The sequence below is a fragment of the Fibroporia radiculosa genome, assembly GCF_000313525.1.
Source record: "Fibroporia radiculosa TFFH 294 genomic supercontigs, scaffold6605, whole genome shotgun sequence".
Lineage (NCBI taxonomy): Eukaryota > Fungi > Basidiomycota > Agaricomycetes > Polyporales > Fibroporiaceae > Fibroporia > Fibroporia radiculosa.
Window position 1 is genome coordinate 7020 of NW_012133439.1, and position 12444 is coordinate 19463.

Consider the following 12444-nt stretch of genomic DNA (forward strand, 5'->3'; position numbering starts at 1 on the left):
CTGCCAGTGGCACCGTCAACTTGAAATGCGAGATCTTATTCGCATTGTCGGACTTATGATTTTCGAGTTTCCCATCCCCTTGGACACTATTCAAAAATTTGGTTTTGGAGTACGTTCATGAAAAATTTCCTGCCATCATGTTATGGCCCGCCGACTCCTCACCGTGACTTGGAAAGAGGCACTAGCTTGACTTGGACAGCATACGGGACCGGGGAACCAGCCAGCTAACTTTCACCCTTCGTGCCAGAATCCTCAGACACCCATCAGTGTACTGCTAGAGTACGAGCTCGGGCAATGCGTTGGATGGAAGATCAGTGCATGGATTTCATCTCTTTGCAACGTGTATGACTGACGTCCCGCTCCATCTGGATACCCTGTTAACATTATTCCAAGGGATCATTACCATGGTAGGTCCTCATGTCTCCGGTGCCGGTCCGTGCACTCTGATAATGATAGTTGCTACAAGCTAGATGCCATATATCCCCCTACTTGTTGAACGTGCAGGCCCCGGATTAATGACACCTAGTCTTGCATCGCGGCTCCGTCCCGGACGCAAAGACAGTCTATCTGCAGCGGCTGAGAAACATGCAGGCCTGTTCAAATCAATGGTAAATCGGCGCACCAGGCCTCCAGTATCCAAATATTCTCGTGAGTGGCAGCGATGCGATTACTACCTGTGATGTCGCTCACGATGTTGCAAGATGATACACTCAACCCAAGTTTCGTACAGAGCGAGGTATGTTTGTGCTTTCTCATACGTGTGTGATAGTATGTCGATATTGATGTTGTATCAGTTAGAGGAAGCTCGTGCCTCTTTGAGCGATTTAGAGACAGAGTGCGATAGTCTAGGGTTACATCTGGAAGCAGCTATCGCACAGGTCCAGCTAAAGGACCTCAGCCTTCAAGAGATGGAATCTATAAACAGCCATCTCAAGAAGAGGATAGACGATCTCGAGGACCAGGTGGAGTCGCTTATGGTTCGACAAGCCGGTTCGACAATCGCTTTCGGGCAGGCTGATGTTAGCGTGTGTTTCTATGCCATGCTCAGCGTGCTGTTCCGTGATAATGTCAATTGTAGATCAAGGCGTTGAACAGAATATCGACAATGCAGGAGGAGATACTTGAAATCCTGCGATCATGCAGTAATCCTGCACTGATTGATACTTCATATACCATCGCACAGGACTTTGCGTTGAGGGTAGCGGAGGAAGAACGAGAAATATCCACCCTGCGTACGTCGAATCGCGAGCTTCACAGGGAGGTCCTTGAGTTGCGTATGAGGCTCTCTGAGCTGGACCACCGGCTCGTCATGGCTCGACGTTCGCAGGAACGTATCCATCAATATTTCCGAGATTCTGGTGGTCCCGAGAAGACAAGCTCAAAACGCAAAGTCGTTGCGGATGCATCGACACCCAGAGGTGGAACGCAGACATTCTGCGCCTGCGGACAAGTGGTTGCAAACAGAGAGGGAACTTTTGAACGCATGCATTCTCTCTTCGGCGCATTCGGATCGAGAGTTTCTTGCTCGATGGGGGATTTTGTGGAGTTTCTTGCTCTAGACGATATTTGTGAGGATAGCATACAGTTTTCAGTGAGTTATCTCGTATGTCAATGAATCTGGGTAGATCTAAGCCTCAGCCCTACCAGTATCTGCGTACTTTCCTGGTCACCCTCACGGGCACATTTGTTATAGGTAGCTTTATTGCTTCCTGCTATCTTATCGTTGCAGGACAATTCCTTGCAATAAACGATCCCTGGTCTCATCGTGTTGGGCGGGTTCCAAAGTATCTGTGATGTCACAGAAAATCGTATACTATTTTTCTTGGAATGTGAGTGGGATCGCACTATTTTTCGGATCAACCTTAATGAACACTTTGTTATAGTTGTACTCTTTCGACGAACATTTAAACATGTATATTAGGCATGCATGGGGAAAACTATAGCCCCTCGTCGTTTGAGAGGCTGGATCAACTGAATGTTCGAGCTCTATTTGTATTTTGATATCTGAGCGAATCTCATGCATTTCTCGATGTTGAATAGCCTCGTGGCATGAAACACTTGGGCTACTAGCCAGATCACGGGCACTGGGTACGTATCGATATTTGGCCGTCGGCACGCATCGGATGAAATGATTCCTTATTGTATGTAGCTTCTTTATGGATTAATACCACGAGTCTTCCTGCGTTGTGCTTGCCAGATCAGCATGTTCTACACCTCATTGTGGCCACAAGTTTCACATGAGGCAGCATCTACTGACGCCGGTGGCTGAATGTGCTATCCTCTTATTTCTGGAGAACAAAGGTGGGAATACAATTGCCTGATTTCTCGACTTGAATGGAGGCAAAGAATGAGCCACAATGTCGCTAGAGGTGGCCGTGCCTCTTTTCTTCGGAAGCACCTTCATCACAGTGACACACTCCCTGGACTCATATTCAAATAGGCAAGTTCGGTGAAATGTTGTGAATGACCTACAGCATGCTTTTCTCATCTTACTCGCAATGCGCGGCAGAAACATGGCTGATACACCACTCGGGGCTGGCTCCTAGAACGAGGCCTCCACCCACACCACAGCCGCATCTGACTTGTCAAAACGCGTTCCCCGGTTTCACGTCTGCCCCACCAGTCCTTTGTGTCCAACTCCTACACCAGAGATTGCAACCTCATTAGCTTAACATCTCATTCTTTTATTGTTCGTCTCGCTATCGTTTATCACATCAATCAATGCCTCCGCTCCAGACAAAGAAACCCGGGCCGTCTCCTTTGGGCCGAGGCTTTTCTCGTAGTGTGGTCAGCTTGCTAAGGCGAAAACCAAGCAAGACATCCCTGAAGACTCAAACGCCCAATGGTGGAGTATTTGGTCAACCTATAGATTCACCTTGCTGACTTGTTATAGTGGACGATTCGGATGGTACGAGCTCGACGCTTTCTGAGCCATCCGTGGCGGAGGTAAAGGAAGGGCCAAAGCTTGTCGAGGAGCTTCAAGCGAAGGTATGCTTTGCGATGGTATAGCATGTGTGAGATTTTCTGATCATTTGAACAACAGCTGGACGAGGGGATTTCGGTTCTTGCGGCCAGAGACAGCGCTGTCGATAATCTCGAAAGACGCATCAGCGACTTAACGGCCGCATTGGATACCACGAAAGCGCAGCTCAACGATAAGCAGACAGCGCTGAACTCCTCGGAAGATATTCGGGCCGGCTTGGAGGCAGAATTGTCCAGTACACGGGCAGACCTGAATTCGCTGCGGTCCGAGTTTTCGGTGACGAGTGATCGTCTACATAATGTTGATCTGCAGGTAGTCTCTCTCGTGACTCTAAAATATGCAACAACATACTTATGGCCGCCATAGTTTGCGGAGGTGTCGGCAACTCTCGCGGCAGAACGCAGTACTCGACTTCAGGTCGAAGACAACTTGAAGTCACTTCGAGCGGACTTCAGCGACCTCCAGGTTGCTGAACATGAAGCTCGAGCCAACGCTGACAGGAAGAACGCCGAACTCCAGGACATGACCAATCGTATGGATGCGCTTCGCTGCGACTTCACATCACTTGACCACGAACATCAACAAATCGCCCAGCGCGCTGCAAATCTGTATGCAGAAGTTCAGCAGAACAATGAGAAGAACGAAACGCTTCAGCTTCAACACAAGCAAACTCTTTCTCGTGTTGCGTCGCTGGAGGGTGAGCTTGTCCGCTCGGCGTCCAAAACCCAGGAGATAGAAGAAGATCGGCGAGCGAAAGAAGATGCATTGCGCCGGGCGCATGAGCACATCAGCCAGCTGGCAGACGAACTCCAGCAAGTCCGGGTGGAAAATGACGAGCGATGTGTTGAACTGGGTCACCTATCGTCACAGCTAGCGGCTGTTAAAGACAGTCACGCAAGGGAGAGAGCTGAGGGCGAAGCCGTCCTTAAGGAACATCGTCGCAGGCTGGAGGAGGGAGAGAAGGTTCATAACGCGAGACATGGTCAACTATCAGAGGAGATCAATAGGGTGCTTGAAGAGCTCAAAGTAAGCTCTCTCGGAGACGTACGCACTGGTGAAGTTACTGAGGGTACCGTATGGCAGGCACAAGAAGATCAATACCATCTCGACACCGACACTTTACATGCTACTCATCGAGATGAGGTAGCAACTTTGCAATCCCAGATAGCTGAGCTGGAGCAACTTCATGACGAGGATAGATCCGCGATCCGCGAGCTGCAGATTTGCGTCAGCGACTCTACAGCACGGGTTCAAGAGGCTGAGAGGGAGCTTGCGGACCAGGAGGCGGCGCTTGAGGAAGTACAGGTGCACTTGGCTGATCGCGAAGCCACTGTATCTGCAACCACCGTTGAGCTGGAAAAGGTTCGCTCACGACTCGACGAGTCCCGACAACGGACAGACCAAATCGAGAGAGCTAAAGATGAAGTCATCGAATGCCTATCTGAAGAGCTCTCGAACGCGCGCGACGCCCACAATGCGCTCAAAGAGACATTCTTGGCCAGCGACCATCATGCGAAGAAACTGGAGGAGACATTGCAACATCGCGACCTAGAGATTACGCAGCTTCGCGAGTCCCATCAAAGGGAAGTGGCCGCCTTGACTGCAGAGAAGGCAGAGTGGCACCTCCGCTTTGGCGAGGACCATGCTAGAATCCACGAGCTACACGGAGAGCTGCACCGGATGAAGGACCGCGCGGCAGGGATGGAGAAACAGCTGTCTGACCAGAAGCACGCATTAAAGTCGACGGAGGACGCCCTGGCCGAGTCTAAAGCAGCTCTTGCGCTTGCGTCGCAAGAGATTCTGTCTAAGAATGTGCAGCTTGACGAAGCCCGTCGACACGCCGCTCAAACCGAGAAGATGAGGAACCTAGAGATCAGTCAATTAAAGAAGGACCTCTCCGAATCCAACGAAACCCGAGCGAATCTCAACAAAAACCTCGACGTGGCGAAAGAAACACTTTCAAAGCGCCACGCGGTAGAGATAGAGGAGGGCATCAGAAAGCGTTCAGACGAGCTGCACCAGCTTCGCGCACAGCACCAATCCGCAGTGGAGGAGCTGTATACAAAGCATCGGGCAGCATTGAAACAGCAGGTAACCTCGTCTCTCCATGAGATCGACAAACGAGATAAGGAGCTGAACGCCTTGCGAGGTGAACTTACCGACGCCAAAGAAGCTCTCCGCGCAGCAAACGAGCAAGTTCAGAGCGTGAAGAGTCAGTTTGACAAGCTCTGTCATAGTGCGGAGGCGTTAGAGAAGACCAAGGACGGGATAATCGCACAGCTTCGTACAACGCACGAAGAACAGCACCATGCGTTACACGCGCAGAAGGAAGAGCTCAGGAACCTCCATATCGCGCATATTCGAGAGCTGCAATTGAAGCATCAAAGCGAATTCAACGCTCTCAAGCGGAAAGTTGGGGCAACAGGTCTGCTGGGCGGAATGGCTGGAGCTGTGCTCGCCGGTATAGTTTATCTTGCTTGAATATTATTATTTGCTCGTTTGTTTCTCATCGTCGCATTTGTCGCTGTATACTACTAGTTGCTCATCGAATAACATTAACACCGTCGACATGCACTAAGACTATAAGCATGGAACTTACCTCAAACACTTGACTGTTCTCAAAACTGATATATCTGCTTTGTCTTCGATACGCCGTTATCAGATTCTTTCCCATATTTGTGTAACTGTCTTTCGCCCATGAGCGTATGATCGCGATAAGATACAGATGTGCGAGTGCGCACAGTATGTACACGTATAGTCGAAAGTCATGATCATAAGGATAAAAGTAAACTAATAGCAGGAGGCAGGCTACAGACAGGCACGCACTTGAATATTCCAAAGACCAAAATTTCATGAAACTGAGCGTTGCACGATCACTTCTTTCGTGCCACTTTCGCGGTCACTCCTCGAGCATTCTCGGCTGGAACGCTCTCATCATGCTTCCGTTTCTTAGTCGTATTGGCTGTTGAGGGCCGACCAGTCGTTTTGTTACGCGAACTTTGTTCGGGGAGACTGGGCCTTTGAACAAGTCGTTGTGCGTCGTTATTATCTTCCTATTTGATAATTTTATATCATACGCAACATCATTGACTTCGTAAAAAAACATACCTCTGCTCCCATTGCAAGTTCATCTACATCGGAGTCGTCTGCTTGAACAAGCCTGTGTCGCCCACTCCCACGCTGAGCGTGACGCTGTTGCTCTTTTGGACCGTCCAAGCCATCTTCAGAAATAAGCCTGATCTGTCTCCTGGCAGATGTTCTGCCGCTTTTTCTTTGTCTAATCAACTGTTCGTCTTCAGGTTCATAAGCGGAGCCTGACGCGTCAGACTCCAAATCATCGGCACCAGAATCATCCTCCTCTTTAACAGGTACAGAGATTGTCGCCTGCACGCGACGGACCACATGCTGTACAGGCTGTTGTTGTACTTTGACCTGAGCTTCTCCACGAGAACCAAGGTCGGCGCGAGAAGTAGGAGTCGAAGCTGCATGTGTAATGCGAGGAGGGACCTTTTGTTTTGTCACACGCGATGGGGTTGCCACTGGGGAACGAAGGGAAGGTTCATGTGCTCTATATAGCGGCATTATCGCTTTGGATTTGTGAGAGGAAGGAACAACTACTTCGACGAGATCTTGACTACGCGGGGTACCGGATTTAGCGAGCGTAGGCATGTGGGACACTGTGGTAGACGCTTGTTTTGTCGATGTGGATAAGGTGGAGGACGCGGAAGAATCATAAAATTCGGGGTATGGTGTGCGAGGTGCTGCCAAGACTGTCGCAGCATTCGTATGTGTGTTCCACTTCAAGGAAATTCATATGTTAGTGCGAGTATTCGATATCAGGAGCGAGTTCATACCACAAGTTGTTCCGCAACAAGCTCATCTATTCGGGAAGAAAGACGACAGCGCTCCTGCTCAGCACGCAAGTACTGCTCCTTCCAGTCACCGATCTCCTGGCGGGACGATTCCTCCAGCCTAAGTAACTGAGTCTTCCATTGAAGGGCCTCGCCGCGTAATTGAGTGATTGTCTCAGTCTGATGCTTAACCTATGCAGCGTTAATTTCACTCAGAGGTATTTCCCCTTGTCAAACAGCACGCTGGACTGACTGTCAACTCTGACTTATCTACCTACATAGTGGGTGCTCAGTAAACGATCCCCACATGGCTGAAGACAGTGGTAAACTCACCGCGGCTTTCCATGCCTCCTCACGTCGCTCCCATTCCTTCTCCTCTAACCGGAGAGCGTGTAAGGCCTTGAGTGCTTCGTCGCGCTCACGACGACCGTCGGACGCCTCGGCATTCGCGCGTGCAACATCTGTTCGAGCTTGGTCCTCAATAGTGGCTAGCTGCAATTTGTTTGGATTAATCCAAGATAACTGCACTGTTCGTGGCAACTAACTGCAAGATTTGCGGCCTTCGATAGGGAGCCGAGTGCGTCAGAGATGATGGACGACGGGGTGGGCGGCATCGCGGTTCGCGTCGAGTAACTTGGCGGCCGAAAGTCGGCGCGAGAACACTTATCGGCCAGTTAGCCTACAGCCACGATATTCATGCTGCTATATACTTGAAATGTAGCTTACATACACCTAAACTCGTGGACATATCGTATACAACATGCTCCCTTCATCAATCCGTCGCTCGACCTCTTCGATTACCACACGTCGTAAACGGATAACTCTCTTCTACAATGTCCAGCACTATTCCTCGCGATGTTCGTGAATTCTTGGACGATTATCCCGATAATCCAGACGACTCATCGTCATCCTCAAACCTGCTCTTCTACACGAACAAATTGCGCTGCCGTCCAGACAATCTTTACATAGACGATGTTCACGAGCAGTAAGAGCTATTGTCGTCACAGCTGTTCCCGGGAAAATATCTCCTCTTGCCCAGATGGCGAGGGGATTACACGAAACTAGAGTACAAGCACGGATTCATTCAGTGGTTGTAAGTGAGGACAGTGAGCGCTGGTCGCCACTTACGAATTACGCCAACCGTGTAGATTCCCCATACCTGAACATGGAATGAACTACGAGGCTCAACCACTTCAACGCCATGAAGCCGAAACGATGAAGGCCAATGCCTCTGTGATCGAACGTGTCATTCGCTCATACAGGCTTATGCTCGATTTCTATGGTATGCGTTTAGAGGACGATGAGACAGGTCTCATTGCCCGTTGTTCGCAAAATTACAAAGAGCGGTACAGGAATCTTACCCGTGAGTACCATATAGTCAATTTTTCGCCAATACGACGCCCGTGTCATATCATGATCCCGGCCCCAGTCTTCGTTCTCAGCTGATACCGGCCAGTGCGCATTGCCAATTGGCTATAGGCACCCTGACTCTGGGCGCCGCCTTGGTGTAGCGGGGTTCCTGTGGGCAGGGGGTTCTGCAATACATTCTGTCCATCATGACGTCTCAATCTCCACCGTAGTCTTCTGGCCAAGGATTACTTTTGGGGTTGACTTTGAGGTCTAGCATTGTATTCATCGGATTGTTTGGTTTGAACAGGTTCCTCGCACAACAATCTACGCATTACTCGTATCCTCAAGTGTCTGTCTGTGCTTGGACTGGAGCATTTCAATGCTAGTTTTCTTCTTTTCGTACTCTCCGAACAAAGTGAGAATGGGGAGCTGAATACATTTACCATACGCAGCAGTATGGATCGGTGGTGGGCGAATTGTGTGCGGAACGAACAGGAGAGGGCATGGATAGGCGACATGATCAGGACTGTCAGGGCAAGGAATAATGAGACTTTGTTTACGAATGATATGTACGTCAAGGCATTGCGGTACCGGAAAGAATTTGGGCACTTGGGAGGAATTGATGAACAAACCACACAACAGGTATTCAACATTTCCCCAATTATCCTGATCGCAGGTGTGTTGACTATTCTGCGATGTTTGCAGACTCTATCGGCTGAGGAAGGTGTAGATTGAACAGAGACAGCAGACTTTTTTCCAGGTTTGTGATATACTGCTTGAAAGCCATGATCAGCGTTCAGTGGCTTGATTGCACACGTCTTGTCCAACTACTTGTATTGTTCATACACTTCCATGATATGAGATTCGGTCTTGCGCCACCCCATCAAAGTCCACCCCCCTGGAACAATCAAACTTGGAGCAATCTCATGCCATGGTCCTATAGGTAGCCGTAGAGTGTGATAGGGAAAGTAGTCTGGTTGGAAAAAGGGCATCCGGAAATAGAGAGCGAACGATTCTTACCGGTTATAATCCCGTGACTGTTGTAGGCTCGAGGGGATTCGATGTGTCGCAGACGAGACTGCCAAGGCGTAACAGAGTGAGTCTCGTTACACTGTATCTTCCATTTATCCGTGCAATCTCTGGGTCTACTTGGTATATCTGTCAACACAAGAATGTCGTGATAAGCTGGCAGGACCGGCAATTGCGACCGCAGCCAGGGGACCATTGGCAATGCTGCTCAGGAACTATAACACATGTTCAATTACAGACGCTTGGCAAGGTCCATTCTATCGTCGACGAACTGCCCGATCACCTCTGAAGTAATTACACTCTATTTGGAATCTCTGGTGATAGCGCCAATCTGCATGCTAAACCCTACCCGATGCGAGGTTTGGTTTGCACCATGTCTTATCAGCCAACGCTGCAGGGTGATTTATATATAGAACACCCGACCTCGAGCATGTCTGCAGTCCGTCTCCCCCTGGTCCCCTCACATTAGTGATCCCATCCTCGCACGCGAATGCCACCTGCTATTTACGAGGAATACTTATGTCCTCCAACCCGATCCTAGTCCCTCCGGTCGTCGTTCAGGTTCTGGAAGCCGGGTATGTATTTTCGTCGATCGTACTTCACAGCTCTGACCAGGCTGATAGCTACCCACTGCTATACGTCGGAGTAGCAGTCGGTGGTAAGTGACCGGTGTCTGGTCACCGACACTGCATTACTGACTCGCATTTCCATAGCTTTAGTGATTTATGACCATGTCATAACTCTAGCCTTAGAAATCCAGCTGATTTGGAGATGCAAGGCGACCGGGGCGACACTTATCTTTTTCTTGAATCGCTATCTTCTCTTCATATATGCAATGTCTTCGATCCTCAATGTTATCAATTGGTCCACGAATGTTGTAAGTTGCCGGTTCATTCATAATACCTCATGCGCAAAAACTGACCAACTTAGAGGTCTGTTTCTCCGAATGCATCTCCATTTTCGGAAATCCTTAACGCTACTGGACGTTGTCAGATGTCATAATATAGCATTGCTCTATAATTTCGCAAACATTGCGTTGCCCCTGATTGTCGCAGGTCTGTGATACTACGGGACATATTTAAATATCCGTTCTAACCAACCGCTGTAGTGTTCTCCGCCCTTCGAGTCTATGCGCTTGCGCATACGTCTTCGATGCGCCTTGTGGTTGCTCTAGCTACTCTTCTCCTAGGAGTTGTACCTTCCGGTGCTAATCTGGTAATTTATCATTGCCTATACAGACTCCATTACTCACGTACTTTCAGTACTACTATACACAGCAATCGTATCCGGTTGTCGTTGTGCTGGGCAACAATACAGCATGCAATTACACGAGCAATTATTCCCTCATTCTGTACAAAAAGTGAGTTTATAACTTATAATATTGTTGGTAGTTCTTACTCTCCAAACGTTAGCTGTAAGTGTGGAAGCAAGGCTCAGTAGGCACACATTCACCCCAAAGCTGATCAGTGACTATTATTGCGAGAACATGCGCACTCGTATCTGACCTACTCGTTCTCATTGTGACCTGGCTCAAGACGTTCAAGTTCTATGTACGGTCAAAGTCCTCGGGCGTCGAAACACCTTTCTTTGAGCTTCTTCTTAAGGATGGTGAGCATCCATATTCCTAGCCCCTGGTAAATATTGATCAGGTCTTCGTAGGCACCTTGTACTTCATGTATAGAAACCTGCTGCTCATCTAATACTTTCTCTGATTTGGTTATTGCAGGGTAATGCTGGTTCTGAATATTCTCGAGATCATCCTAAACTCCAGATATGATACTAGTGAAGTATGAGCTTCATACCACTCATAGCGCCGAGAAGTTGCTCACACTGGCCCCAGACGCAAGCTGCTGGCAATTATGCCATCTATTTTCTTACCCCGTAGGTGGTCATTTGAGCCGCATCAATCGACGCATATACTCATTCAATTAGACTGTCCTCCATCCTAGTCTCCCGGTTTATCTTGAACCTGCGCCATCTCTCCGTCGCTAGCAGCGGTGTCGGCGATTCGTTGTCTCAATCTGCATCAGACTCGCTAGAACCCGATATGGATTTCGCCGTGGGCTACATCACTGGCCATCTGGGAGTGACCCTGGATCACACCCAACTAGAAACAGAAGACAGTGGGACAGATCGTTTCGAATCTATAGACTTGAAAGAACTGCAAAAGGAGGGGGACGCGGTGATCACTGAAGTTTCGGTTGGTTCGAGAGATATACCAGTGTGATTGTGGATTTAGTTTTCTGGGACTTTGTGCGCAAACCATTGATGATTGCATTTGTACAAATATGTAGAATGTAGTACATGTAACATCATCGGACACTCAACACTGTTTCTCGAGTCGGATAGTAACAACGAGATAGGATACTACTGGTTACGAAGAAATAATGCATCAATGCATAGCAAATTACGAACATTAGGATAGCGCTTCGAGCTTTGCGAAAAGTATGCTCTGCCTCGCCGCCACATAAAGCGGACTGACAGACATCAGGACATACTCAACACTTTCATAAAGTGTATGCATGTCCATCGACGCAGAGTTGCTTCTTTCTTCTGAACCGCTCTCGAGCTACCATCGTCAATTGCAAGTCAACATCAAAAGCAAAATGCGTTTCCGTACATACCTTGTATCCTCTCGCTGAAAGCGATATCATCACTGAGCTCCCTTCAAGCAGATCAACGCGAGAAACAGCTTCGTAGGGGTCTTTCGACATCAGCTCGAACCCATGTAGACCAAACGAGTGTTCCTTTAGAGCATCGGTGAGCTCTTGGGCAGGGAAGCCTGAGGGCTCTGTGTCGACGGTAGTCTCAGATAGCTGATCTCCTGAGAGTATACCAAATGAAAGAGGCCTCTAACCTTCAGACATTCCCAGAGAGCTTCTGCGACAGAAGGCGGAACTCAAGCGAAATACATTCGCCTTGGTCCTGCATGAATATCACAAATGGTTAAATAATCAATTGAGTAGCAATGTGAGACCTACCTCGGATAAAGATCCAATATGCAAGCGCAAGTATGTAGGAAAGGAACTTTGTGAGGCTCAGCCAAGCGCCACTAGCGTCTAATGATCCTCTTGCCAGCGACTTTCGCGCATTGCCCCGTCTACCAACTTCCACTCTAATCTTTCTACCTAGCATCCCTCGTTGCAAGTGGCATTCACAAAGTATTTTGAGCTCGCTAAGATCCTGAATCATTTTGACACTCGCATATTTTTGGTTCGCTGTCGCGGGTCT

At 48.8% G+C, this 12444-nt stretch overlaps 4 protein-coding genes across 4 annotated transcripts; 2 read left to right on the top strand and 2 right to left on the bottom strand.

Moving 5' to 3' along the window:
• Positions 1-691: 691 nt before the first annotated feature.
• Positions 692-5464, top strand: FIBRA_06281 (uncharacterized protein; the record flags this gene model as incomplete). The annotated part of the gene is made up of 6 exons (XM_012328013.1): positions 692-736; positions 795-1025; positions 1079-1568; positions 2894-2988; positions 3044-3295; positions 3350-5464. 6 exons carry the CDS (start codon positions 692-694, stop codon positions 5462-5464), a joined length of 3228 nt encoding a protein of 1075 aa, XP_012183403.1.
• A 392-nt stretch (positions 5465-5856) lies between these two features.
• Positions 5857-7448, bottom strand: FIBRA_06282 (uncharacterized protein; the record flags this gene model as incomplete). Its single annotated transcript, XM_012328014.1, has 6 exons — positions 5857-6036; positions 6092-6781; positions 6838-7026; positions 7088-7108; positions 7168-7326; positions 7380-7448. 6 exons carry the CDS (start codon positions 7446-7448, stop codon positions 5857-5859), a joined length of 1308 nt encoding a protein of 435 aa, XP_012183404.1.
• Positions 7449-7667: 219 nt separating this feature from the next.
• FIBRA_06283 (uncharacterized protein) lies at positions 7668-11440 on the top strand (the record flags this gene model as incomplete). The annotated part of the gene is made up of 15 exons (XM_012328015.1): positions 7668-7819; positions 7874-7927; positions 7983-8197; positions 9755-9788; positions 9837-9871; positions 9927-10145; positions 10221-10268; positions 10322-10428; positions 10476-10573; positions 10605-10627; positions 10681-10821; positions 10873-10888; positions 10940-11000; positions 11054-11094; positions 11146-11440. 15 exons carry the CDS (start codon positions 7668-7670, stop codon positions 11438-11440), a joined length of 1539 nt encoding a protein of 512 aa, XP_012183405.1.
• Positions 11441-11629: 189 nt separating this feature from the next.
• Positions 11630-12080, bottom strand: FIBRA_06284 (uncharacterized protein; the record flags this gene model as incomplete). The annotated part of the gene is made up of 3 exons (XM_012328016.1): positions 11630-11782; positions 11838-12004; positions 12071-12080. The coding sequence occupies 3 exons, from the start codon at positions 12078-12080 to the stop codon at positions 11630-11632; spliced, it is 330 nt and encodes a 109-aa protein (XP_012183406.1).
• Between the last annotated feature and the right edge of the window lie 364 nt (positions 12081-12444).